The 24015-nt window shown below is 38.2% G+C and overlaps 1 protein-coding gene and 1 long non-coding RNA gene across 2 annotated transcripts in view; one reads left to right on the top strand and one right to left on the bottom strand.

The window, feature by feature from the left end:
• The window catches only part of LOC309626235, a 1141377-nt gene that overhangs the window by 891236 nt on the left and 226126 nt on the right, over positions 1 to 24015 (bottom strand). The window lies entirely within an intron of this gene.
• On the top strand, positions 5705 to 22860 carry CCDC196 (coiled-coil domain containing 196). The gene is made up of 9 exons (XM_082388217.1): positions 5705 to 6387; positions 8798 to 8894; positions 9915 to 9965; positions 11613 to 11690; positions 11887 to 11970; positions 12499 to 12558; positions 12929 to 13070; positions 16205 to 16284; positions 18984 to 22860. Exons 1-9 carry the CDS (start codon positions 6149 to 6151, stop codon positions 19101 to 19103), a joined length of 951 nt encoding a protein of 316 aa, XP_082244343.1. The 5' UTR covers positions 5705 to 6148; the 3' UTR covers positions 19104 to 22860.

Here is a 24015-nt window from a genome sequence, read left to right as displayed (position 1 = left end):
TCTGAAGAGGCAACACTTTCTTTGGTACCCAATTCTGAGTGAAATTTGTGATGTGTGGTCACCTGTGGGCAGCAGTGGTGGCCGGGAAGAATAGGTGAGAGAATGATGTCTTGGATAATCTTCTTTACAAATGCAGGAAGTCTTCATAAAATTTTCTCAAGGCCTCCCAAGTGAAAGGTGAAGGTGTGACACAAAATATGACTCAGAGGAGGCAGGCAATTCTACAGATGGCCCAGAAAAAATCGATTCAAGCAAGCAGCTTTCTGCTGATGCATTGTGATCTGAGAAGAAAACTTGAAGTGGTATTGCTCAAAGGCCAATCCACAAATGACATATCAAAATCACCAGAGAGTGCTTGTTAAAACCGTACTTTCTCCAGATCTACAGAGTAGGGATCTCTGGGGGATGAGCCCGGAAATTTGCAGCTTTTACAAATTTCCCGGGGGATTCTTAAATACATTAGAGTCAAGAACCACTGCCCTGGAACAGTGGTCTTTAGACTTATTATTTTTTGCTTGTCTATTCTAAAAGAATTTTGAAACACTAGGAAACTAGGTATCATTTCACATGTTTTTAGATTGACATCTAAACTTTTTTATTGTAAGTTAAAGTGGTTAAAAAAATACAATTTCTGATGTAATATTGATGTTTTCAAATAAATCTCTTATGTCACTTTAAAATGTATACAATTAATCTTAAAAACCCATATGCAATAAAATCTAAATACATGAACAAGCTCTTCTTTAGCAGTGAAAATTTTTACATTCCTGGGGCTTCCCTGGTGGCGCAGGGGTTAAGAATCCGCCTGCCAATTCAGGGGACATGGGTTCGAGCCCTGGTCTGGGAAGATCCCACATGCCGCTGTGCAACTAAGCTTGTGCGCCACAACTACTGAGCCCGTGAGCCACAACTACTGAAGCCCCTGTGCCTAGAGCCCATGCTCCACAACAAGAGAAACCACCGCAGTGAGAAGCCTGTGCACCGCAACAAAGAGTAGCCCCCGCTCGCCGCAACTAGAGAAAAGCCCATGTGCAGCAATGAAGACCCAAAAACAGCCAATAAATAAATAAACAATAAATTCTTTAAAAAAAAAAATTTTTTTTTACATTTTCTCCTTTTTCTCCTTGAACTCAAATTTCCATCCCATTTTCCCCACAGAATTTTATTCAAATGTAATGTATTTTATGCTTGAAGTCTTTTTTTATCATCCTATCATTCTTCTCTGCAAAATATGTATGTACATTGAAATTCTATTTTTTTTATTTCATGTGACCTTAAGTTTCTAAATGTTAAAATTTCTTCAGAATTGCATTAGCATTATAACTATTAGTAAGTAGTACACATTGACAAAAAATAGACATTTTCATAATAATTTTTAATTATAATGAATTATTTTAGAAATGCTTCTATTAATTTGATGGGTAGACTGTTTTACCCCCTATTTAATTCTTGTATTAATAGGTTAATATTATTTATAGCTAGAATAAGACAGACTTCAGCATCAATTTTATTCATATTTTTTGCTTTACATAAAATACTCACTTAGAAAAATTGTTTACACAAGGTAAACAGGAGTGGAAGGTGTTTTGTTATAGCAGTGTCACTCAGATCTTTGAAATCCTTCTGAATTATAAGCCAAAACCCATATAGTAATTTATCATCAAAATTTATATTTAATAAATTTAAGCTGAAAATTTGATTAGGTCATTCTTCAATTTTGTTGAAAGCAAAGAATTGGAAACCACATGACCTGCAAAAGAATTTGTAATCCAGTCATTAATAATCATTCACTCTCTTTAACCCCAACACCAACCTTGTAGTGAGTATAATGCCCTAGAGGTTTTTACACACCCCCCAAAGCACACCACTGAAGTAAGATAAGTCACTGAAGTAAGATTTCAGGTGATTGAAAGGTATTCCATTTTAACAAGTGTAAAAATGTGATTAGGAAAGGGGGGACAGGAAAAGCCACCAAGGGGCATTTTCAGGCAGATCCACTTCGGTAAAAGAGTACTTGTGGAAACCGAGGATCCAGCAAGATCCTCTGAAAACTACCCTTGTTCCCACATTTCTTAAAAAGTCTTTGTGAAAGTTCAAATACCTCAGTTTGAAGACCATTGTACTAAGCATCTGGACACATTGAGAGAATACTTTCAAAAAGTCCTCAACAATAACAGAGAATTTAAGAGTTCCAAAATTTAATCTCCATCTTCTTAACTACCCGGATTCACTCCAAATGTAGGTGCACTCTAGCCTGGGACAGCTATAGCACAGATTAAAGTGAAGCAGACCACAAAACGGTCATAACAGACAACACAGGGAGATGTGGGAGATCTTCAAGAGCCTACAATTTTTGCTATTATGATTTTGCCAGCACATCTCTCCTTATTTTAGTTAATGGAATTCTTAAAATCTCCTCAGGGGTTGAACTGGCTCTGGGTCAGAAAGGACCAGAAGGTCCTCATGTTTCTTCACTGAGGAATTCTGTAATTTTATTGCTACAACCAAGGCTGAGTGTGAGGAGGATAGGAAAACTTTTTTTTTTTTTTTGCTTTAATATGAAAATAATTGCCTCTACTCTTGGAGACCTGGCTTAATTAAACTAATCTGATTTTCTACTGGTAAAACTAACAAAAATGCTATTGCTCTGAGTTCTCTAATTATAGAGCAATCACACTTTCTCTTAACAGATACTAAAATCAAATGCTATAACGTTGGGTGAGTTCATTGTGAATAGCTTGTTATAAGGTCTATTTTGAGGTACCACATGAATTTCAGTGAATATTATGCAGTGACAGGAAGAAACAGAAAGCTTACTGCAGAAAAAAAAATTATGAATTGCTACTAAAATTTATCTAAACAGTGATGAGGTTCTACAAGTTATTTCGTAAGAAGTATGTTTGCTAACCATAAACTCTTGTTCTTCCATCCCAAACTCCTTAAATTCAATCCCTTCTCAATCTCCCCTCTTAGCTACCCCCTTCTTCATTTTTTTCCCTGCATCGCCTGAATGAGATGATCAGCCTTTTGATGGATACTCTCACCAGTACTCTCGGTATCATTACTCCCTTGAACTTCTGCACATCCGTTCTGCCAAGTCGCAGCTCAGAATCAAACAACCATCTGCTCTCTCTACTACTGCTTCTAGTTTGCCAAGTACTGCTGGAGAAATTGCATGACTGCTGATTCATGCCATGGCAGATCAGCAATTCCCAAATTACCTTGACCCTTAGCACTACTTGGCAATCCTTTCACTCTTGCCTGGTTGGTTTCCTTTTCCACTGCTCAAGTGCTATTCCAAACCTCAAGTTATTACTCTTCCAAAGTTTCCTACCATGCTTCATGAATCAACAGATGACCTAAATGTCTACTTCAGGAAAAATTAGTGTTCAACTTCTTTCCTTTCCACTTCTAATGTTCGTCTATCTCTTCACCCTCCCTACCTCTGTCCCAGAGATAATGTAGTATGTCAATTATTCCCCTTTCAAAACTGGGGTGTTTGGGGTTTTTTTGGGGGGGGTTTAAGCTCTTAAAGTCTGTGTACATTATTACAAGGCAAATATTCTTCTTGGAAGTCATATTCCAAGTTGAAGAAAGAGGCATCAGAATGTTAGGAAATTAAAGGTGCTGATTGGCTATAGAAAAGAGCACATCAGAATAGCAAGTGTTCTACTTTCAATCATTCCCAACCAAGGACTGAAAAGAAGGTGAGTTGGGATTCTGCATGTGCATTTAAAGTTTTAAAATTCTAACATAATTCTGCCAACCAAATGTCACAACAAGAAATTTAAAGAGGTCATGCTTCAGTGATCATTGCCATTTTTGTCCTCTATTTGCTACCACCTGCCACATCTGCAGTCTAAAAAGCCACAACTAATAATTAGTCCAACTTGTTCCTTCTTTTAAGTGTGTGGAGTTTGCTCACACTCTTTCAATCCAAACTTTTCATGGGAACTCCTAGGGCAACCTATGTGAATTATATTATGTTTCACCTGATATGGCTATTCTAATGTAATGTCATATTACACTAGCTATCATATAAAAATTACAAGTGACACATACATGCTTTAGAAAAAGTATTTGTAGAGACTGCCTAAAGAGAAGTTTTGATGTAGAAGATACTTTATATACCCTTAAAGTGTATATAATTTGGGGAGTTCTCTCTTTCCAAAAAAGAATACAAAATTATGAATACCAAATGAGGTCCAGGGCCCTTTGGAAGAGGTCTGTGAAAATGAAGGGCTCTGAAGCTTAAGCTTCATTAGGATAGTATAAATCAGCTTTTTTGTATTTGACCTCTTACTTAGGACATTAAACAATACCTAAACCCAAACCATCCAAAAATTCACTAAAATGTAAATACCTGACATGAGCCAAGAACTTCACATATTGTATTTCATTCTTACAAAACACCTTTTAATTTACCATTCTCGTTTTTATAAAAGTGGAAACTGGGACTTAGAGAATATAGTAAGTTGCTCACAGTCAGCCCACTTCTCACAGCGAAGCTGAGATTCCAACGAAGATCCGACAAACTAAATCTTGTGTTATTTTCACTACAATACTCTGCCTTTAAGGTTTCCCAAAAGACAAAAGGTTTAAGTCATTTTGGAGAATGCCCCTAGAAAATCCCTGAAAAGGCTCAGTTAATACTTGAAATTAACATGACAATTCACATTTGAGAACGTCATTAAAAATATTGCCCTAAAACTGTGTGTAAAGAGCATAAAAGGGAATCCCCTGGCGGTCCAGTGGTTAGGACTCCATCCTTTCACTGCATGGGCCCAAGTTTGATCCCTGGTCAGGGAACTAAGATCCCACAATCCACGCAGCGTGGCCAAAAAAAAAAAAAAAAGAAAGAAACAAATGTATAACTCTTACAGTTATCTTCTGATCACTAAGTGAATAGATGAAGATGGGAGATTTTAGGGTCTAGGAGAAACGTGATTCTAATAAGGAGAGGAAAATGGAGGCAAAATCAGAATCTGGAGGGAAGTCTACAATTACAGCCTCTCAGGAAGGAACTTGGCTATGGAATGACATACTGACAGTATGATCTTTTACAAATTATATCTTCTTGTTTCATGTCTGATATAATTCTACCTTGCCATTGTGATATATCACGTTTTAAAGATAGGAAAGTAGGGGCTTCCCTGGTGGCACAGTGGTTAAGAATCCACCTGCCAACGCAGGGGACACAGGTTCAAGCCCTGGTCTGGGAAGATCCCACATGCTGTGGAGCAACTAAGCCCGTGGGCCACAACTACTGAGCCTGCATATCACAACTACTGAAGCCCGCATGCTAGAGTCCATGCTCCACAACAAGAGAAGCCACCGCAATGAGGAGCCCGCGCACCGCAACGAAGAGTAGCCCCCGCTTGACGCAACTAGAGAAAGCCCGCGAGCAGCAACAAAGACCCACCACAGCCAAAAATAAATAAATAATTTTTTTAAAAAAAGATAGGAAAGTAATGACAATTGGCTCATGTATTGTATTACTCAATATTATACCCATACCTGTATTTGCCAGTTTGGCCTCTTTTTTTTTTTAATGTATCCTAGAAGTATCCCCTCCTCCTCCTAAGTCTCCCAGAGGCAGATGCTTTGTCTTTATCTTTTCCTTACTCACAGAATCCAGTGCTGTGCCCTACAGATAGTAGGCATTCCATGGAGGTCAATTGCCATGGAAGATGGTGTTGATGAATTATTTTTGACAAACCATCACTTTCTAACACAATAGGAATTCCATAATATAGATGTGTTATGATTCTACCCTATTCAGTCAAAGACTTCAGAATAAAACTTTTGGCATTGGTTAAAGCTAAGGCAAGAACTGCTCAGATGTAGTTAGTAGTATTTTCAGTCAACAAGCTGTCACTGATGTTGGAGTTACTTTAAAGACCTGTGAAATCTGTGGTCTTAGCGCCATTGTGACCTCAACCTGTAGCTAAAAATCTGTCCAATGCAACAGGAGTTTCAAGAACAGCAGCACAAAAATGATGACTTAACTGAATGGAACAACAAGGCACATATTTTCAAGAAGACCTTTTTTATTCTTAGAGTAGGAGTTTTCCTTCAAGATGACAAGTGCTTCAAACTCTTCAGGATCTTACTTATCTTCCAAAACAAGGTGAGTCTTTGACGGAAGATGCCAAGTGGTAACTATCCAGGAATGAAAAGAGGGTCTCTGTTATTAGCCCGGGTTGAAGGCAGATATAGTGTCTCTTCCCACAGAAGTTCAAAAATAGATGACAACTACTTGAAGGAGTTGAGTGAGGATTTAAAACTAAGGAAGCAGGAACTGCTAGAGATGCTAAAACCTCTAGAAGATAAGAACAAGCTGTTATTCCAGAAGTTGACGTCTAACTTGGAGGAAAGACAAAGAAGGTAAGTGTTCCCTTCTCAGGATTTCCTAGAAGGGGAAAGGCAAGAGAACTTTAATCCATAGGATTTAGCAATGATTATTTACATTTTTTAAAAGGTTTAGACCTTCAGCTATAGTGAATTAAAAAGAATGTAACCACAAAATCAGGGTGGCAAGGAATCCTTCTTCTTTTAGTAGAATTAAATATAACTCAGCTCATCTCACAGGGCTACAGTTATTACTTTTCTTCCCAAGAAACTGTTAAGAGACTTTACTATCCTCAATCCATCATGGTCACACAGATAGCTCCTCATTCATGTTTGTGGAGTCACTTTAGGATAGATGACTCTGTTCTTCCATCGCCAAGCAGTGAAACAGTAATCATTTCTGAGCATCAAAGTCCTCTGGATTAGGGTCTGGCCTTACTAAATGTACTAGGCAGTTGAGGTCTTAACTCTTTGCTAGGGCACTCACTGTTCTTGGGATCCACCAACTCTCTTTTTCCCTTCTAGTTTCAGAGAATCTCACCTTAATGTGTCTACCTTCATTCTCTACCTTACCATAAACATTTCAGGGAGTTTAGACTTTTGGAGAGAAAACACCAGACAGAAAGTTGTGAGAACAAACGCCAGGCAGAAAGTTGTAGTCAAGCACCAGCTGTTTACAACCGAGAAACTCAGCCCTCTCAGGGCAAGAGAACACAAAGGCTGGCTTCTTTGCTTATAATTAGAGAGGGAAAAGCACAAAGAACATAAGCATAAGTTAATTAATACCTTTAAAGAATATCCTCTCTCACAGTCATAGATTCGATATTAATTCGGATTTTGTCAGAAACTTCTTTTTTTTTTTTCTAGAATAACAGGAGACTTTTAATTAGTAAAAAATAAGATTCAACTAATAAAATCAAGATAAATATTTAAAAATTTAACATAAAATATTTTACTACCCACATAGTCTGCCATACTTGGTTCTAAGGAGAAAAAATAAGCCTAGAAAGTGTAAAAATGAAACATTTCAACTTTATACATAACGTTTTATATCTTTAATTAAAATTATAAAGCAAATATAACAAAAATGATAGGATTCATTAATTCTAAGAGATGAAAATCAATTAGGTAAAAATCAATTCTTTTAGTCATGGTCTTGTTTTCTTTCCTTTTAATTTTTTACCAACCACCCCAATACAGTAAATGTATATCATTTCTTCTTCACTCTTATATAATATTTCATTTTCCTTAAGCATAAAGTACTCTAACATTCTAACTCTGCTGCAGAAAGCAGTAGCATAATATTAACAGCAGCAATACTACTACTGCTATTAATACTAATACAACTACTAACAATAATAAACAATGAATGAATAGGCCTCTAACAAATAGTCTGGATTTGCAACAAAACAAATATACAAAAAAATTTACAAATCACTGCTTCATTCAATTTCAGGAAAATAAAATACAATAAAATTCTAATATTAAACTCTTTTGTCTGTGAATCATGTCAATATTTAGAAGACTGAAAATATGCAGGGTTATTCAAAGATTATGCAGGCAAAGATAATTTTTTTTTTAACATCTTTATTGGAGTATAATTGCTTTACAATGGTGTGTTAGTTTCTGCTTTATAACAAGGTGAATTCGTTATACATACACATATGTCCCCATATCTCTTCCCTCTTGTGTCTCCCTCCCTCCCACCCTCCCTATCCCACCCCTCAAGGTGGTCACAAAGCACCGAGCTGATCTCCCTGTGCTATGCGGCTGCTTCCCACTAGCTATCTATTTTACATTTAGTAGTGTATATATGTCCATGCCACTCTCTCACTTTGTCACAGCTTACCCTTCCCCCTCCCCATATCCTCAAGTCCATTCTCTAGGAGGTCTGTGTCTTTATTCCTGTCTTGCCCCTAGGTTCTTCATGAGTCAGAAACTTCTTGATGGCTTGATTCTCTAGAGGCTACCGTAAGGATATAAGTGGGTTCTCCAACTAACTCAAATGTTTTTTATGTGGAGAAGCAAAGTAGGGGAGATGGACAGAGATGGGAGTAGGGAATAATTCTGAGATTTATCCTTAAGACAAGAGGTTCTTCAACCTCCTTCTTCACAGAGGCAAAAAAAACGCCCCTTTCTACCCCAAAAGTCATACAACAAAACTTCCTTCTGAAGGGGTGGAGAGGAGTCTCACTAGCTGTTGGAGACCTAAGTTTTGAGCCTTACAGAGCACAGAATTCATTATAGAGCACATACCTAAGGCAAACGTCGATTAGGAATGAAATTGTCTTTTGGAGACCTTCTATGTCCAGAAGGACTTCCATAAATCTTGTGATTTCAGCCCCTATCTCCCTCTCGTGGTAGAGTAGTTTCTGACTGGTCATGGAATATTAATATTTCTTTTTAGGAAGTATTATGTTTTGTGATATCTCTGTCTTCTTTCTAGTCTGCAGATCATGAGGCAGATTATGGCAGGGAAGGGGAATGGTGAATCCTTAGTCATTGAGCTCATTAAGGAAGCAGAAGAGATGAAGCAGAATCTGGTAAGAGGTTGGTGGGCACTCCAGGGAATGGCCTTCTGAACAGGGCTGTCAATTCCATTGCTGTCAGACAGAGTGCTCATCTCTAGCATTGGTGCTCCAACACTCATAGGTCCTTGATCTAGAAAAGTCCTGGAGTCAGGACAAAGGGAGTCAGGTGAAATGTTGGGAAGAATAAGAACTAGCTAGCAAAAATTCTATTTTTTTGACTTTTGAAAAACTTTTTATCTAAAGGTTAATGAATACAAGCATATTAACCCCTCACATTTCAGAAGAAATAGAAAATAACCAAAGTAAAAGAAAGGAAAGAGTTTGGGCTGAGAGATTCTTTCAAGATTTTAAAAAATTAACAATATAGGACTTCCCTGGTGGCACAGTGGTTAAGAATCCGCCTGCCAGTGCAGAGGACACGGGTTCGAGCCCTGGTCTGGGAAGATCCCACATGCCGCGAAGCAACTAAGCCCGTGCGCCACAGCTACTGAACCTATGCTCTAGAGCCCCCGAGCCACAACTACTGAAGCCCGTGCGCCTAGAGCCTGTGCTCCGCAACAAAGAGAAGCCACCACAATGAGAAGCCCGTGCACTGCAATGAAGTGTAGCCCCTGCTCTCAGCAACTAGAGAAACCGACATAGCCAAAAATAAATAAATAAAAATATAAATAAGTTTATTTTAAAAAATTAACAACATAAAGGATCTTAAAAATTAAAAATTAGTGGTCTAAGCCCCAAAGAAACTGCCATATGATCAGAACATCTTAAGTGTTTCAAGTGTGAGGAACTCACTACTATATAGATATACCACAATTACCATAATTAAAGTTACTATTCCAAATTGTTATTTTTTTTTATCATCATCATCAATCTCATCTCTCATGTTCCTGGGTTTGGGGCTAGGCCCATTTATTGCCTTCCTCTGTGGTTTACTATGCCCCTACCCCTTAGTCCCCCTGTTAATGATTCCTTCCAACTTTAATGACTAGACAAACACATATTTCTATTTGTTTGCTTTTTCCCCTCCAACAGGAAAGGAAAAACAAGATGCTTCGGAAGGAAGTGGAAATGCTATGGAACAAGGTATGTGTGCCTCTAAGGATCTCTTGAAAGTATCTGTCTTACAAACCATAATGCAAAGAAGCTTCCCTTTTTTCTGGTCCACATCCTCATTTTTTCATGTCTCTGTTTCCACCCATGCCTCATTCCAATTCATTCTCTGATCTTATTTAAAACAATCAAGTAATGTCACTCTTCTTAGGAAAACCCTTTACAGCCATTCCAGGCATAGTCTGGCTCTTGCCTACCTTTCTAGTCTCCTCTCATAGAAGACCTCCCCTCCCACACTGGCCTCCACATGCCAAGACCTTTCTTTTCTAAAGACTTTTGCTTTTGCTTTATCCCTGGGCTGTAATGCTATTTTCTTATAGTTGGCTCATTCTCATCCTTCAGGTCTCCGCTTAAATGTCACCTCCTCAGGGAAGCCCTCCTTATTCACTCCACCTGAAAAAGGACATCACCCCCCCCACTTCCTATTATACAATTCTGTTCATGTCTTCCATAACAATTTTTATAATATAAGCTCACTATTTTTTTTATTTTATTGTGTTATTATTATTTTATTTGTTTCTTATCTCCCTGCCCTGTTCTGGAATACATGCTTCTCCAGTATCTTGATTGCTTTGTTCATCTTGGAATCCCTAGCATGTAGCACAGTGCTTGGCACATAGTAGACAATCAATAAATGTAAGTTGAATGAACGAATACCTGATTCTAATTCCCCTTTGACTTTGCAATAATCACAGCATTGTTTAATATAAAAATAGTATGGCCTTTTGCTGGGAAACCAAGCAGGGGTAGAAATTCCTTTGTGGACTAAGCCTTTGGGATCCAAGTGCTTTTTCACAAATTATGAGACCTGAATAGCAGATTGTCTTGTGATATAAACAGGTGTGAGTGTGATCTCTGACTGCTTTTTCCATCTCACCTTTGCACAGATAATTAGGATACTATCAAGCCCTGCATCTTGTACTGAGATCTGATCCTAGTTCTCAGTGGCAGCTACAAATCAATTCTATGAATTGTGAGAAGTTTTAGTTTCTGAGTTCTTGAGTCTTAGTGATAGGAAATATGCCAGCATCATTCCTCTGTCAAAATCCAGTTTCTCCAGAGTTCCCAAAAGACTTTGTATAAGGGATGTCCATATACCTGAGCTTGTGATTGACTTTCCCTCCCCATACTTTTAGACAATGAGAAATAGAGAGACAAGATCGTATGCCTAGTGGTTAAGAAGACAGACTTCAGAGTCCAAGAGATCTGGTTCAAATTCCAGCTCTGTACTTTCCTACCTGAGTGACCCTAAACAAATGACTTAACCTCTCTAAGACTCAGTTTTCTTATCTATAAAATGGAAATAAAAATAGTCCTGTGAGGATTAAATGAGAACATTTGTAATGTAGTAGAGTAAATAAGTAATGTAGTAAGTAGCTTACAGTAGTGATTGACATATAATAAAGGTTCAGTTAATAGTTTTTATTATTATAAGTTTCACTCAAAAGACCAGATGGAAGGGCTCATTCCATTCTGAACCTCCTTTGGTAGTACACTTTTCATATCAGGCCCTGAGAGTTTTCTGACTGGCAGGAACCAAAAGCCTTGACACCTATTGTCTTTCCACTTCCCTCATGAAGTCCCAGTAATTTAAAGCTTTGCCAAAATGTCTCTCTACAGACATTCAGCACAGAAGAACTCAGTGATCAACAAAAAGCACTGCAGATAAAGAACAAAGCAGACTTACAGGACAGAAAGGCAAGTGGACTGCATGGTGTTTAGAATTTCAAAGTTGTTGATGCCACACAGATGGCAACAGCCCGTTCAGGACTGATTAGGGTAGAGAGATAGGAAGGATCTGGGCCTTAAGGGTATATTGGATTTACCGTCTGCTAAGACATTGCATTTCTTTCCTGGGACCTCCTATTCCCTTAGCTCTCTTCTTTCTTCCCAGGCTCCCAAAACCCCCTCATCATCTAGGAAGACCAAGAATGAACTGGAGACACTGTGTGCAGAGAAAGTGAAGGAAATAAGGAAGGTAGTATGATCTTTCTGAAAGTAGTGGCTTTTAGAGCTGATAGATTAGAAATCTTTAATGTAGCAATAATCTGCCTAAGTGTGCTCCTGAACTGATACAAAATTTTATAGGAGATCTGGTTCCCTTGAGGTATTACATTTGAGTCAGAGTGACACGGCAAGTTTCTGGTAAATCATGATAGCTAGAGCAAAGTGGGAAAATCTGTACCGATAATGACAACTTCGAAATAGCTATGTGATGTCAAAACACTTGTTAATTTGTTTTTGAACATTTATTTAGAGATATTATGCTTGTATCTAATCTTCCCGCAGCCAACTCATTGATAGAAAACGATCCTGTTCATTTAGCTTTTAGCTTTTGGAGAGTGGGATGTACAGGTGATGCCAATTAAGAGGACTGTGCAGTTGAGACCAATATATTAGTGAATCTATGACACCATAATTTTGCTATAAAGTCTTTGCAGCATATTGAGAAAACTGATTTCTGATCTCAATTTACTTTGTCACCAGAGGCTCTTTCTTCCACCAGGAAAAGCAACAGAGGAAAATGGAATGGGTCAGGTATCAGGAACAAGCTAACTTCATTCAGGTACTAAGTCTTCCAAGCCTGGACACAGGGTACAATTTCATTCATGCAATATAGAGGCTTTTAGTTTCCTAATGGTAAACCTGATCCTCTCATCTGGATTACCAATTGTCATGCTAAAAGAAATGTTTTGTGAGAAGATGACTGAAGAGACCTATCTCCAGCTTTACCTTGAGTATAGCACTTTTTCCCTATGATCTTGATTTTGTCCTATTTGAAATGGGGGGAAAAAATCACACATAATTTCTGCCCACTTTTAAAGACTGAGCATGATAGAATCATTTTTAAACTTCTGAGTTAAAAGGATTCAGGTAATAGTGGATTTAGAGAAGCCAATACTATATGAGTAGTTTTGAAAAATGTTCTCTTATAGAATGACTTTAATGGCAAAGTGATTGAGCCGAGAATTGAAGCCTTGAAGAACTACCAGAAACCCAATGATCTGAAGTTATCACTGTACATACAGCAGAATTTTGAGCCAAAGCAAGCATTTTTGAATCTTCCTGGGTCCCGAGGTAGGTAGAGTATCATAGGTACACAATTTGAGGTTTGTTTTGTTTTACATTGGAGATCCCATTACCTGTAAAGTGATAACACAATACCTGGCACACAGTAAGTTACTTAGCAGTGTTATAATAAATGTTTTCACTATCATCATTATTATCATTACACTGAAACCCTTATATCAAGATAAGGTTTCCTCTAGAGGAAATAAAATTTTCCTTTGTAAAGACTGAGTAATATACTGTGTGCTTAGCATATGTAGTTGATACATAGTTGACACCTGATAAAATATTAGTTTTCTCCTCACCTCGTCCCCTTTCTTAGGAATTAGGGTAGTTTGATCTCACAAATCTTATTGGAATAGACTCTGCTACTTCAGAATAGAAGGCCAAAGAGACATCCAACAATGGTTGTGAGTTTCACCAATCCAGATATTCCTCTGGGAGTTTCACCATTTCCCCACCCCAAAGAATTTATGGCATCATTAGAGGAAATCATATAGCTTACCATAAAAAAATAAAGGAATGGTTTCTGAGGGACAGGAAGAAAGGGCTCTTAAGTTTTCATGGATCTATGAATCTGAACTCTGTAATTTAAAAAAGAGACATGCAATAAGAAATCATGGCTAAGGGATGCCAAAGTTTCATCAGTATTAATATGTATGTCTCTAATTTCTTCTCAATCATATTCCATAAGGGCTTGAATAACTTATAAAATCACACACAGCATGAAGATCAAATAAACAGATGACTAAATCAAGGCAAAGGGAAAATAAGTTGAAGCCAGGTAAATACATAAAAATGTGTAATGAAAGTACCATACAGTTGGTACAGGTAGGCTTCAGTCTTGGTTATGAATTTCCCCGAAAAAGAAACATGAATTTATGGTGTCCACAAAATAAAAATAAACCAAGTTCTCAGAAGAAACACAGCTTTTACTGGTACTGAAATGAGAGAGAAATTTCTCTTCCAGGTCCTCATCAGGGGGACAGGACACTCTATGTGTGTCATAGTAGCTAATGTCCTCAAAAATATTTCTAAAATAAATTCAGAATCTAAATTTCCTAGGCTGTTTCTTATCTGTTCCTTGGCACAATCTGATAAGAAATTATTGATGTGAACTTTTTTTAAAAGCGATGGATCAGCTCAAGGTGATTTGGTCCAGGTCCATAGCACTCTGTTGGTCTGACTTGATCCATATTTAAAAGTTAGAAAATCTGGATGATTGGAGGAACTAGCTATCCTTCAGCCAGTGTTCCATTCATGTCTCTCTTTTAACTGTTGTTCTGATAAGAATTGGAAAGCAGAAAGCTTGAGGTTTTCTTCTCCAATAAGAACCTGGAATATAACCAGAAGCAGTATAAAGTCATTAAGATGCAAATTAAAAAGATAGAGGAGGGGAGGGTTATGAGGGCGAGAGATCCATGTCTTATTTCATTTAAAATTAGCTGAAAGTCATCTCAAGGGATCCATAGAGTAAGGAGCCAAAAATCTTTTCCCTCTGGATTCAAATCAAGCCAAGAAAATAAATAGTGAAAGATTCCATTCAGCATGATCACCACGGAAGATTTTTTTTCCCTTGCTTGCAGAACACTGAATCTCTGAACTCTGAGCTAGAACAGCCCACAGATCAACATCCTCTTTTCTCTTCTCTCCTCTAATGCTTCTGGAGTATTAAGCGATAGGGCACTAAACTGTTCAGTTACCACAAGTGCATGTAGCCACAGGCATGCGTGACCCATTGCTTGTGTGTCATTGATTGCACATGCATTGAGCACTGATTGTAGGCCAGTTTCATTTTCTAATACACACATATGCAAAATTTATGAGTTTGTTTGAGCCCAAGTGGATATGAAATTTAAGTCTTAGATTATGGTTTTATTGACCTATTTATAACCTAGTGTTTAATTATTGAAAAGACAACAAAAGGAATATTAGTTTTCTTCGTAGAGGGATTTTTAAAGTAGTTATATTAAGATATTATTACCAACAGTAGTATGTGTTGTAAACGAAAAACAAATGTAGTTTTCTATAATAGAAAGTAAACATAATAAGTATACAGAGAACACAATTTTAGTATTCTAACACAGTGCTGAACCCTAAGGCCTGTTTTATCTTTATTAGGAAGTGAGATCAGCAAGATGTAGAGAGTTTTAAAGAAAACCAGCACCAAACTGAAACTCTTCTCCTTGATGCCATCAAGGTGTCAAGTTTGAAAGAATCAAAAAGGAATAATTTTCTCACTGTGATTTATAGTATTTAATGCTGTGTTCCAGCACCTCCTAAATTTATTGCAGTTACCTCCTAAAATCATCTCACTATCAAATTTTGGAAAATAGCAATTTACTGGGAAAAGCACTGGATTTAGAGTCAGATATATGAGTTGCAGGCCTTACTCTGAGACTAACTAATTAGATGACCTGGACCAGTCATTTTGTTTCAGTGTTTATCTAACGCAACAATAACATATTATAGAGCATGTTGAAAACATGGTTTTGTGTAACCCTCACGATGACTCTATGGGGTAGGTATTATAGAACAAGAAACTAGTTCAGAGAAGCCAGGCTTCTGACTGCATATCCAAAGCTCACTTCCTAAAATATGCTATAAAGTGACAGTGTTCCAGTATGTGATTTCTTATGACTCTTCCACCTCTAAAGGCTATGATTTGAATTCAAGCTTATCACTTGTTTAATGTATAATCCTCCCAATAAAGAATCATACCCCCATCATTAATTTGCTCAGTAACGAAAGAAATACTACTTCCAAAAGGGGTTGACAGATTTGTAATTCTGCATTTAGCCCAGTAGGTGGCACCAATCACATCCAGGCCTTTAGTCCATAAACAGTGGTAATTCAGGAACCTGCAGGGAGCCATCAGTCTTCTATTGCCCTTAGGACAAAATGTGCTACTTTTATGTATCAAATGAAAAAAATTAAAAGATCTATTGGTGTTTTCTGCCATGTTTTGTGAAACTTGAGGTGTATTACTGGCAGCCTTGATTATCCCGTATTAAATTCAGCATTCTGCTGCAAAATCCGTACCTATTATTCCACTCCGTGAACTACAGTGTCCTCCATTCCAAAAACAGCTACTGTCCCGCCCTCCACAATCCCTAATACTGTTTGTTTTTTTTCTACCACAGATAAATCAGGCGATCAGGACAAGGAATTAAAAAATCAGGCAATTGCGCAAGGTGGGGACCTTTTGAAGTTTAAGTACTTAGTAGTGTTCCTGGATAATGTTCCTTTTCCTCTAGTTTCAAAAGAATTGAATTTCACAGATCTGTCTTAAAGGATTGAATGTAATTCTGGACACACCTTCCAGCAAATCAGGGTACAGACCCTTCTGTTATAGGCATTTCCAAGTAGAGGGAGGGGTATCGCACTGCTCCTCGCCAAGAATTCCTCCTCCCACATCGATTGTCCTGTGTGCTGATTGGCTGCATTGCAGTGGTGTGATCTGTTTAGTTGGCAAAATATAATCCTGTGTTAATACTGACTTTGTAACACTTCAAGCAATCCCTACTTGCAAATTCCCTTGAGGCCCAGGTTGTATGTATCATTAGCCAGGTCAGTCTCATCGGTTTAGCATACTTCATCACCTAGTCTTATAGAAGAGAAAAATATTTTATATCCACGGTGAAGTCTTTCCAGAGACGGGCCACATTTGAAGGGATTTACTTCCAGACCAGTATAAAATTACAGTTTGACCCAGAGTGTACGGCAGCCCTTCCCAGGCTTCTGTAGGGTCAAGAGAGCAGTTCTTGGCCTTTGGCAGTCACCTATCTTAGAGCGCACAGGCACGAAGCAATCTTTAAATTCAGCTGTTTCCCATCACACCTGCCGGTGTTTAAAGAAGAGGTTTATCTTCCATAATAATAGAACTGGTGATAAGACACTTGATTCTGACAGCCTTGCTTTTTTCTCCTCCCCTATCCCACCCCCAAACGCCCACCCCAACTCTTAGCATTTCCTTGAGCTCTTTTAAGAAGCTGAAGGTTGCATGTGAATATTTTGCTACACTTATAAATTGAGATGAAAGCCCAGTGCAGTGGGAAATGAATACTCTTGAGACCTTATTTATTCTATAACTCCCTCTGTTCTGAAAGCAAGTCATTCTCCCCAGCTTCAACCTTTACTTCACTTTAGTATTACTCCTCCTGATGGCTGAATACACTCCAGCAGGTGCTGCTGAAAGGAAAAATAGTAGTGTTAAGCTAAAATTCTGAAAGGCAGGGGCGGAAACCCACAGCTGGCTCCAATCTGAGTCCTTGATAAATAGCATTGCCCTCAAATACAGGCTTTTTCAAGCTTTGCAGCAACTTGAACCTTTTGAATGTCAGCCTTTGGTTCATGGTATTAGTAGGTCATGCAGTTAACTTCTTTTTTTTTTTTTAATTTAATTTAATTTTTATTTATTTATTTTTAGTTGCATTGGGTCTTCGTTGCTGCGCACAGACTTTCTCCAGTTGCAGGGAGCGGGAGCTACTCTTCGTTGCGGTGCGCGGGCTTCTCATTGCAGTGGCTTCTCTTGTTGTGGAGCACAGGCTCTAGATGTGTGGGCTCCAGTAGTTGTGGCACGCAGGCTCAGTGGTTGTGGTGCACGGGCATAGTTGCTCCGCGGCATGTGGGATCTTCCCGGACCAGGGATCGAACCCTTGTCCCCTGCATTGGCAGGCAGATTCTTAACCACTACACCACCAAGGAAGTCTGAAGTTAATTTCTAAACTAGCTCATTCTTTCACTTCCTATAAAACTCCACAGAAGTCCAGGGGAGAACAAAAGTCTTCTTTCCTAAATATACATTTTGAAGGTTGAAAAAAAAGTAAACTGTACCTGTATTCATATTATGATTATTTCAGTGAGTGACAATCTATTCTAAACTTTTTTGCATCACACAATCAGGAGAGCAGAAGGTTGTCTAGGATTAGGTTGTCATACTTAGCTAATAGAAAGAAGATCCCCAGTTAAGTTTGAATTGCAGATAAACAATAAATGTTGAGTTTAAATATGTCCCAACTATTGCATGGGACATACATATACTAAAAATTATTTGGTGTTTATTGAAATTCAAATTTAACTGGGTGTCCTATATTTTAGTCTGGCAACCCTTACCTAGGACTGACTCACCACAGAGCCTATTTAGCACCCTACAATTCTCCCTCTTTCCCTTTTTATTCTCTCCCTTTCTCTCTCAGTCTGTGCCTGGTTTTCTCTCTGCCTCCTCTTTCTCATCCCCACCCCCACCTTCATCTTTTGTTTGTTCTCCGCTGTCCACAGTTAGCCATTTTTGTGGAATATGTGTCTGGGTTACCAGAGGGTGTGCAGATATCTGCGTGATTTATCACCTCATTTCTTCATTTAAAAGTTGTATTGAAAGCACACTTTGTAGGCTCTCAGATAAAATTGTTTTTACTTGATGTAATCTTCAAACGATTTTTTTTTTCCTGTGGGACATGAGCTCTCAACGGAAAAAAAAGGTTTGCCACTTCAACTTTAAAAACATTGTTTGATGAAGTTATTTTCTAAAACAACAATTAGAAAATCCACATCAATGCTAATACCAGAGTCAGTCCTACAATGATATGGTACTATGATGAATGTTAATAGCCTTGCAACTCAAAATAAAACTAGGTTTTTTTACTCAAAGAAAGCTCTCATTTTCCTAATTTTCCCCATCAGGTACCATGGACACTGCAGCTATGAGCAGAGCAACTACTGGCAAAAGTGAATCTAATGTGAAAATTACTTTGGTTTTCGAAATCATTTCAAAGCCTTGAATAGATAGTGGGTGTAGAATTTTGGAATGCATTTGTTAATATTTTTAGTATTCTAATTTAATATTTTTAGAGGATTTGCAAAATGAGTGCCAGGACACTTGGTGCTTTAGCTGTCATTTTTTTCTGTTTCTTCCTGTCTTAGAGAATTCTGGGCGCAAAGACCTACACAGAACAACAAAGAGCTAAAGGAAGTCAGTTTGATGAAGGAAGAGGGAGGCTCTTTTTTCTGAGGTCAAGGCCAGATGAAGCGCTGAAGGATTAGAAGGCTTTCACTCCCTTTGCTTTGGACAGATTTAAAGACTAGGTACAGCCATTTGTGTTAATTAAAATCTCTCAAACCTTTGTTTTAGTGCTATTTCCACACTCTCTCCCCTCCACAATGGGTGGAAATGCTAGTTAGATGCTTGGCCTTAAGCGTGTCAGGAATTTAGTCATCTAGGGATTGTAAACAGCCTCATTATTTTGATAGCTTTTGATTTTTGAAATGACTAGATTCAAACTACATTGTATGTTGTTAACAAGTCCATAAAAAGCTGTTCCTCTCCACCTCTGAAGTGTTTAATTCCGGGCAGATCCTCCACTAGCAAATGAGCAAAAGTAGTTACAAAATAAGGAAATAATACTCCATAGACTCCTCTTACTCTTTCACCCACCTCACCCATCTGCCCTGTTGATACTGCCTCCTAGTTATCTATTCCTTGAATATCTTCTGCCTTCCCAGTGCCACTGTTTTAGTTCAGGCTCTCTTTCCTGCCTGGATTACCACAGCCTCTTTAACTAGTTTCCCTGATTCCAGCCCCTCTAATCCATCTTCCACATCACCACTGAAACTATCTTTTCTAAAAGAGAAATGAGATCATGTCACGTCCCTACTGATTTCCCCTTGACTTCAGTATAAAGTCCAAACTCCTTCACAAAACACATAAAGATCTGCCTCCTGCCTACATCCCCAGTCTCATCTTTCACTGTAACCCCCTTCCCTCATACGTCTACAGTGAGCTGCACAGAACTAGTTGCAGTTCCCCTGATGCACCATGAGTTCTGTTATATCCATGCCTTTGCACAAAGCTGTTCCTCTGTCTGAAAGATTCTTCTCTTCTTGTCTGCTTGACCGTTGCCTATTTGACCTAAGGGCCAAGTTTGGTGCCCTTCTACTATCCCAGTAATTCTCAATCCTAGTTGTGTATCAGAATATCCTTGGGAGCTTTTAAAAACACCAATTCACTAAGCCCCTCTCCAGATCATGTAAATTATGATCTCTGAGGGACTTCTCTGGTGGCGCAGTGGTTAAGAATCTGCCTGCCAGTGTAGGGGACATATGTTCAATCCCTGGTCCGGGAAGATCCCACATGCCATGGAGCAACTAAGCCCGTGCGCCACAACTACTGATCCTGCACTCTAGGGCCTGCGAGCCACAACTACTGAAGCCCGCGTGCTGCAACTACTGAAGCCCACGCGCCTAGAGCCTGTGCTCTGCAACAAGAGAAGCCATCGCAATGAGAAGCCTGCCCGCGCACCACAGCAAAGAGTAGCCCCCGCTCACCGCACCCAGAGAAAGCCCGCTTGCAGCAATGAAGACCCAACGCAGCCAAAAATAAATAAAATTTTTTTAAAAAATTATGATCTCTGAGAGAGAGGGCAAAAGCATCTGTATTTTTTAAAAAGGGCCCCAGGAAATTCTTATGTGCAGCCAGGTTTCAGAATCATTGTTCAGGCTACCTTACATCTACCATAGCACTTAGCGAACTATCTTGCAATTGTTTATTTACCCAGCTATTGATCTCCCTTACCAAATTGTGAGCTCTTTGAGGCCCAGGACTGTGTCTTCTTCATCTTTTCATTTTGATCACCTAACACAGTACCTGGGATTTGATAGAGCCTCAGGTATGGCATAAGGCCACAGAAAGTTAATTCCAAAGTCCCAGGTCTATTGACACCCTGTCTTGTGTCAGTATGATACCACTGGATCATACTGTAGTCCCTGAGATCTTCAGATCTTTTCTTTAATTAAGTTGTCATTAATTTCCTATCTCATGTCAATATGAGGAAAGTTGATTTGTTACAAAACACTTCATGACCTGTAGGAATCCCTTGTATGGTGTAATGAGTAAAGTAAGACAACTAAGTAAAAATCTTCCCTCTCCCAAGGTCAATTTACATTTTTAAAGGTTGCTTTAAAAGGCGGATTTTTTAAAATGTACTTTCAGACTGGAAAATTTTACATGAAATCATAGAATTTGGGCATTAGATGGGCCTTTAAACAAGTATAAATCTCCATCACTTTACAAAAGAGGACACTGAAGTTCAGATATGTTGAAAGGGTGTCCAAAGTCCCACATGTTACTGTCCCACAGTAACAGTTAAGCTAATTACCAAAGCCTGGTATTATTACTGCCAATTAATATTCCAATTTAACTCACATCTTTCCTCTCTTGACCACAAAAATAACAGGCTCTGCAGTCCTAAGGCAATTAGTTTCATGTTCTACCAACTGAGTTAGCTGAGTGTGTAGTCCACATTCTGTTTCAAGAAAGCCACATCTGTTCTCATCTAGGCCCTCTGTGCTTTAGCAGTCCTGAAAGATTTTCCAAGTCAATTGGATTAGACAGAGCAATGAGAACAAAAATCAGGAATATAAAATCTGATTGTACCACTGACTATCTGGACTACATCGTTTAATCACAAGGCCTTTGATTCCCATTTTAAAAATTGAATTAAAAGAACACCATTCAAAAGTTTTAAAATCATGTTTTTTGTTTGTTTTTACCATTGAAATGGGTTTAGATGAGTATCTGACCTTTTTTCCCATTTTTTTTTGTTAACCAAAGCATGAAATAAACAATTCACTTGCTAGCAGAGATGTATAACTTCTTAAAAAGTGAATCATTTGTCATCTCTAAACTACTGAAATTGTATGTTATTATTAAGCTTATCACCTTTCCCTCAAATGTTCCAAATCTTTCAATTTCTTCAAAGCACAAAACTGAAATATTATAGCCTTTTATTCTACTGTCTTTAAGACTTCACATTGGATTCCAACTTTCACCTATATGGCAGTGCAAAGTTATCAGTTAGATTGGCTGGCTATGCCTGGGTGTCTGCATTTTGATAAGTCCAGAATTGGATCTCAGCTTTGTGGGTACAAATTTATTCAGTCAACTTACCCAACAGATCAGAGACTCATTCGAGATACCCAAACTCCCAAGAGAATCACTGATAAATCCAATATTAGTTTAAATTACAGGGAGGGCTGTTCCTTCCAATGTGATTGGAATATGTCTATATTTAGGGCATTCCCAACTCAGAATCAAATTATTAGCAAAACTGAATTAGTAATCAAAATATTTATGGCACTGAAACATTACAATTTTATTTATAGTCATAATATTCCAGTTATGTTTCTCTGAGAATAAAATCACTGATACTCTTGACTGTACTTGGGAGATACTTTTCAATTTTAAATTCAACTGAGGAAAACTCTATCCCATCAGCAAAACATTTAATAACCATAATCTTGGGTAGTACTATTTTTGTGGCTTATCTCATTTATTTTACCTTGACATTCTAGCTATTCAAAGAATACTTGCTAACATTTCACCCCCAAAATTTGCTTTTTTGCAACGACCACAAAGTGATTTGTAATGTTTGTCACACTTCTTTCCTAAATGAAATAAGGCCAACAACAACAATCTGCTATTTTCATCTTTAATCTAGAACTGCAGTCATCAAAGGGGACAAGGGACAGTATGCAACATCTTGCCTTACTCTTTTAGATCCAGGCAGAAAAATCCAGCTTTAATATTGTTTGTGTGAACTCTGGCCACGTTAGCTGGTGTCTCCTTTTATAGGCAGAGGCTTCTGCAAGCTGTTACATGCCAAGGCAAATTTCTAACAGCCCCTCTGGTACCTTGGGAGTAGCCTGCACTGCTAGCAATTCAAAGTCCCTATTGCCTTATATGTTCTGTATTTAGTCATCAAATATTAGGAAATGGGAAGAAAACAAGGTTCTGTGTTGGAAAGGGACACACGCTCTGCACCCAATCAATCCCACAGCAGGCGATACACAGGCAGATAAATATGAAATGTAATTATTACATGGTAAAATGAGATTTTTCAGTACAACTGAAAAATCCATCATCTCTGCTTCCTTCACCAATTCATTTATGCTTTCTAACATTTCAAACTTCTACTGAAGGTTCATTTTAAGCTAAACTACTGTATAAACATTCCTATCGACCATACTTCCTCCAACTATTAGTCAACCTGGGAGAAAATGAGGTTACTTAGGTTAACAAAATAATTTTTTGTTGCTTTTATAGAGACAAAACTATTTTTCTAGGGTAGGTGGGCTTTGATTATATGGAAACCAATTAATAATAATAATTTTTGATTTTTTTAAAAAGCTCACTTAAACTTAATCCATGTCAGTGGTTAAGTTTGGGACTATTTTTTCTTTCCTTTATTAAAAATATTTATTTATTTATTTATTTGGTTGGTTGCACCAGGTCTTAGTTGCGGCAGGCGGGCTTCTTAGTTGCAGCTTATGGGTTCCTTAGCTGTGGCACGTGGGCTCCTTAGTTGTGGCATGCAAACTCTTAGCTGCGGCATTCATGTAGGATCTAGTTCCCAGACCAGGGATCGAAGCTGGCCCCCCTGCATTGGGAGCACGCAGTCTTAACCACTGTGCCACCAAGGAAGTCCCAGGGACTATTTTTTCTTTACTTGTGTATACTGAATCCTAAAAACTGAAGGCCTTGTAGACAGAGCCCTTTTAAGAAATTAAATAGTTTCTGGACACTTAATGTTGCTTTTCCATTTAACAAATCTCATTCTCCTTTCCCTTATCTAATAATTCCTTCCTCTTCTAGCAAATACTGTCCTCCTCCTCTTTCGTCTACACTTTCTTTGAATTAAGGAGGGAGAAAAACCAGTGCTTTCTTTAGAAATAAAACTTTTTTGTTTCTGGTTTCCTTCTTTTATCAGGTAAGCAGCCATATAAATAAGTGGTGACCTTGTACATTTGTAAATTGTCAGGACACACAGGGAAGAGCTTCTCTATCTTCTGAATATTAACATGAAACAATGTGGGTGGTATCAAGTGTATCAATTAAAGGCCTCAGAAAAGATTAAAATCTATAGTAATGGTAGAGAGAGATAGGAGATTTTGTGTGTGT

The sequence above is a fragment of the Balaenoptera borealis genome (assembly GCF_965194805.1).
Source record: "Balaenoptera borealis genome assembly, chromosome: 3".
Lineage (NCBI taxonomy): Eukaryota > Metazoa > Chordata > Mammalia > Artiodactyla > Balaenopteridae > Balaenoptera > Balaenoptera borealis.
Note: the sequence above shows the minus strand (reverse complement) of the source record. Positions and strands in the feature narration are given on the sequence as shown.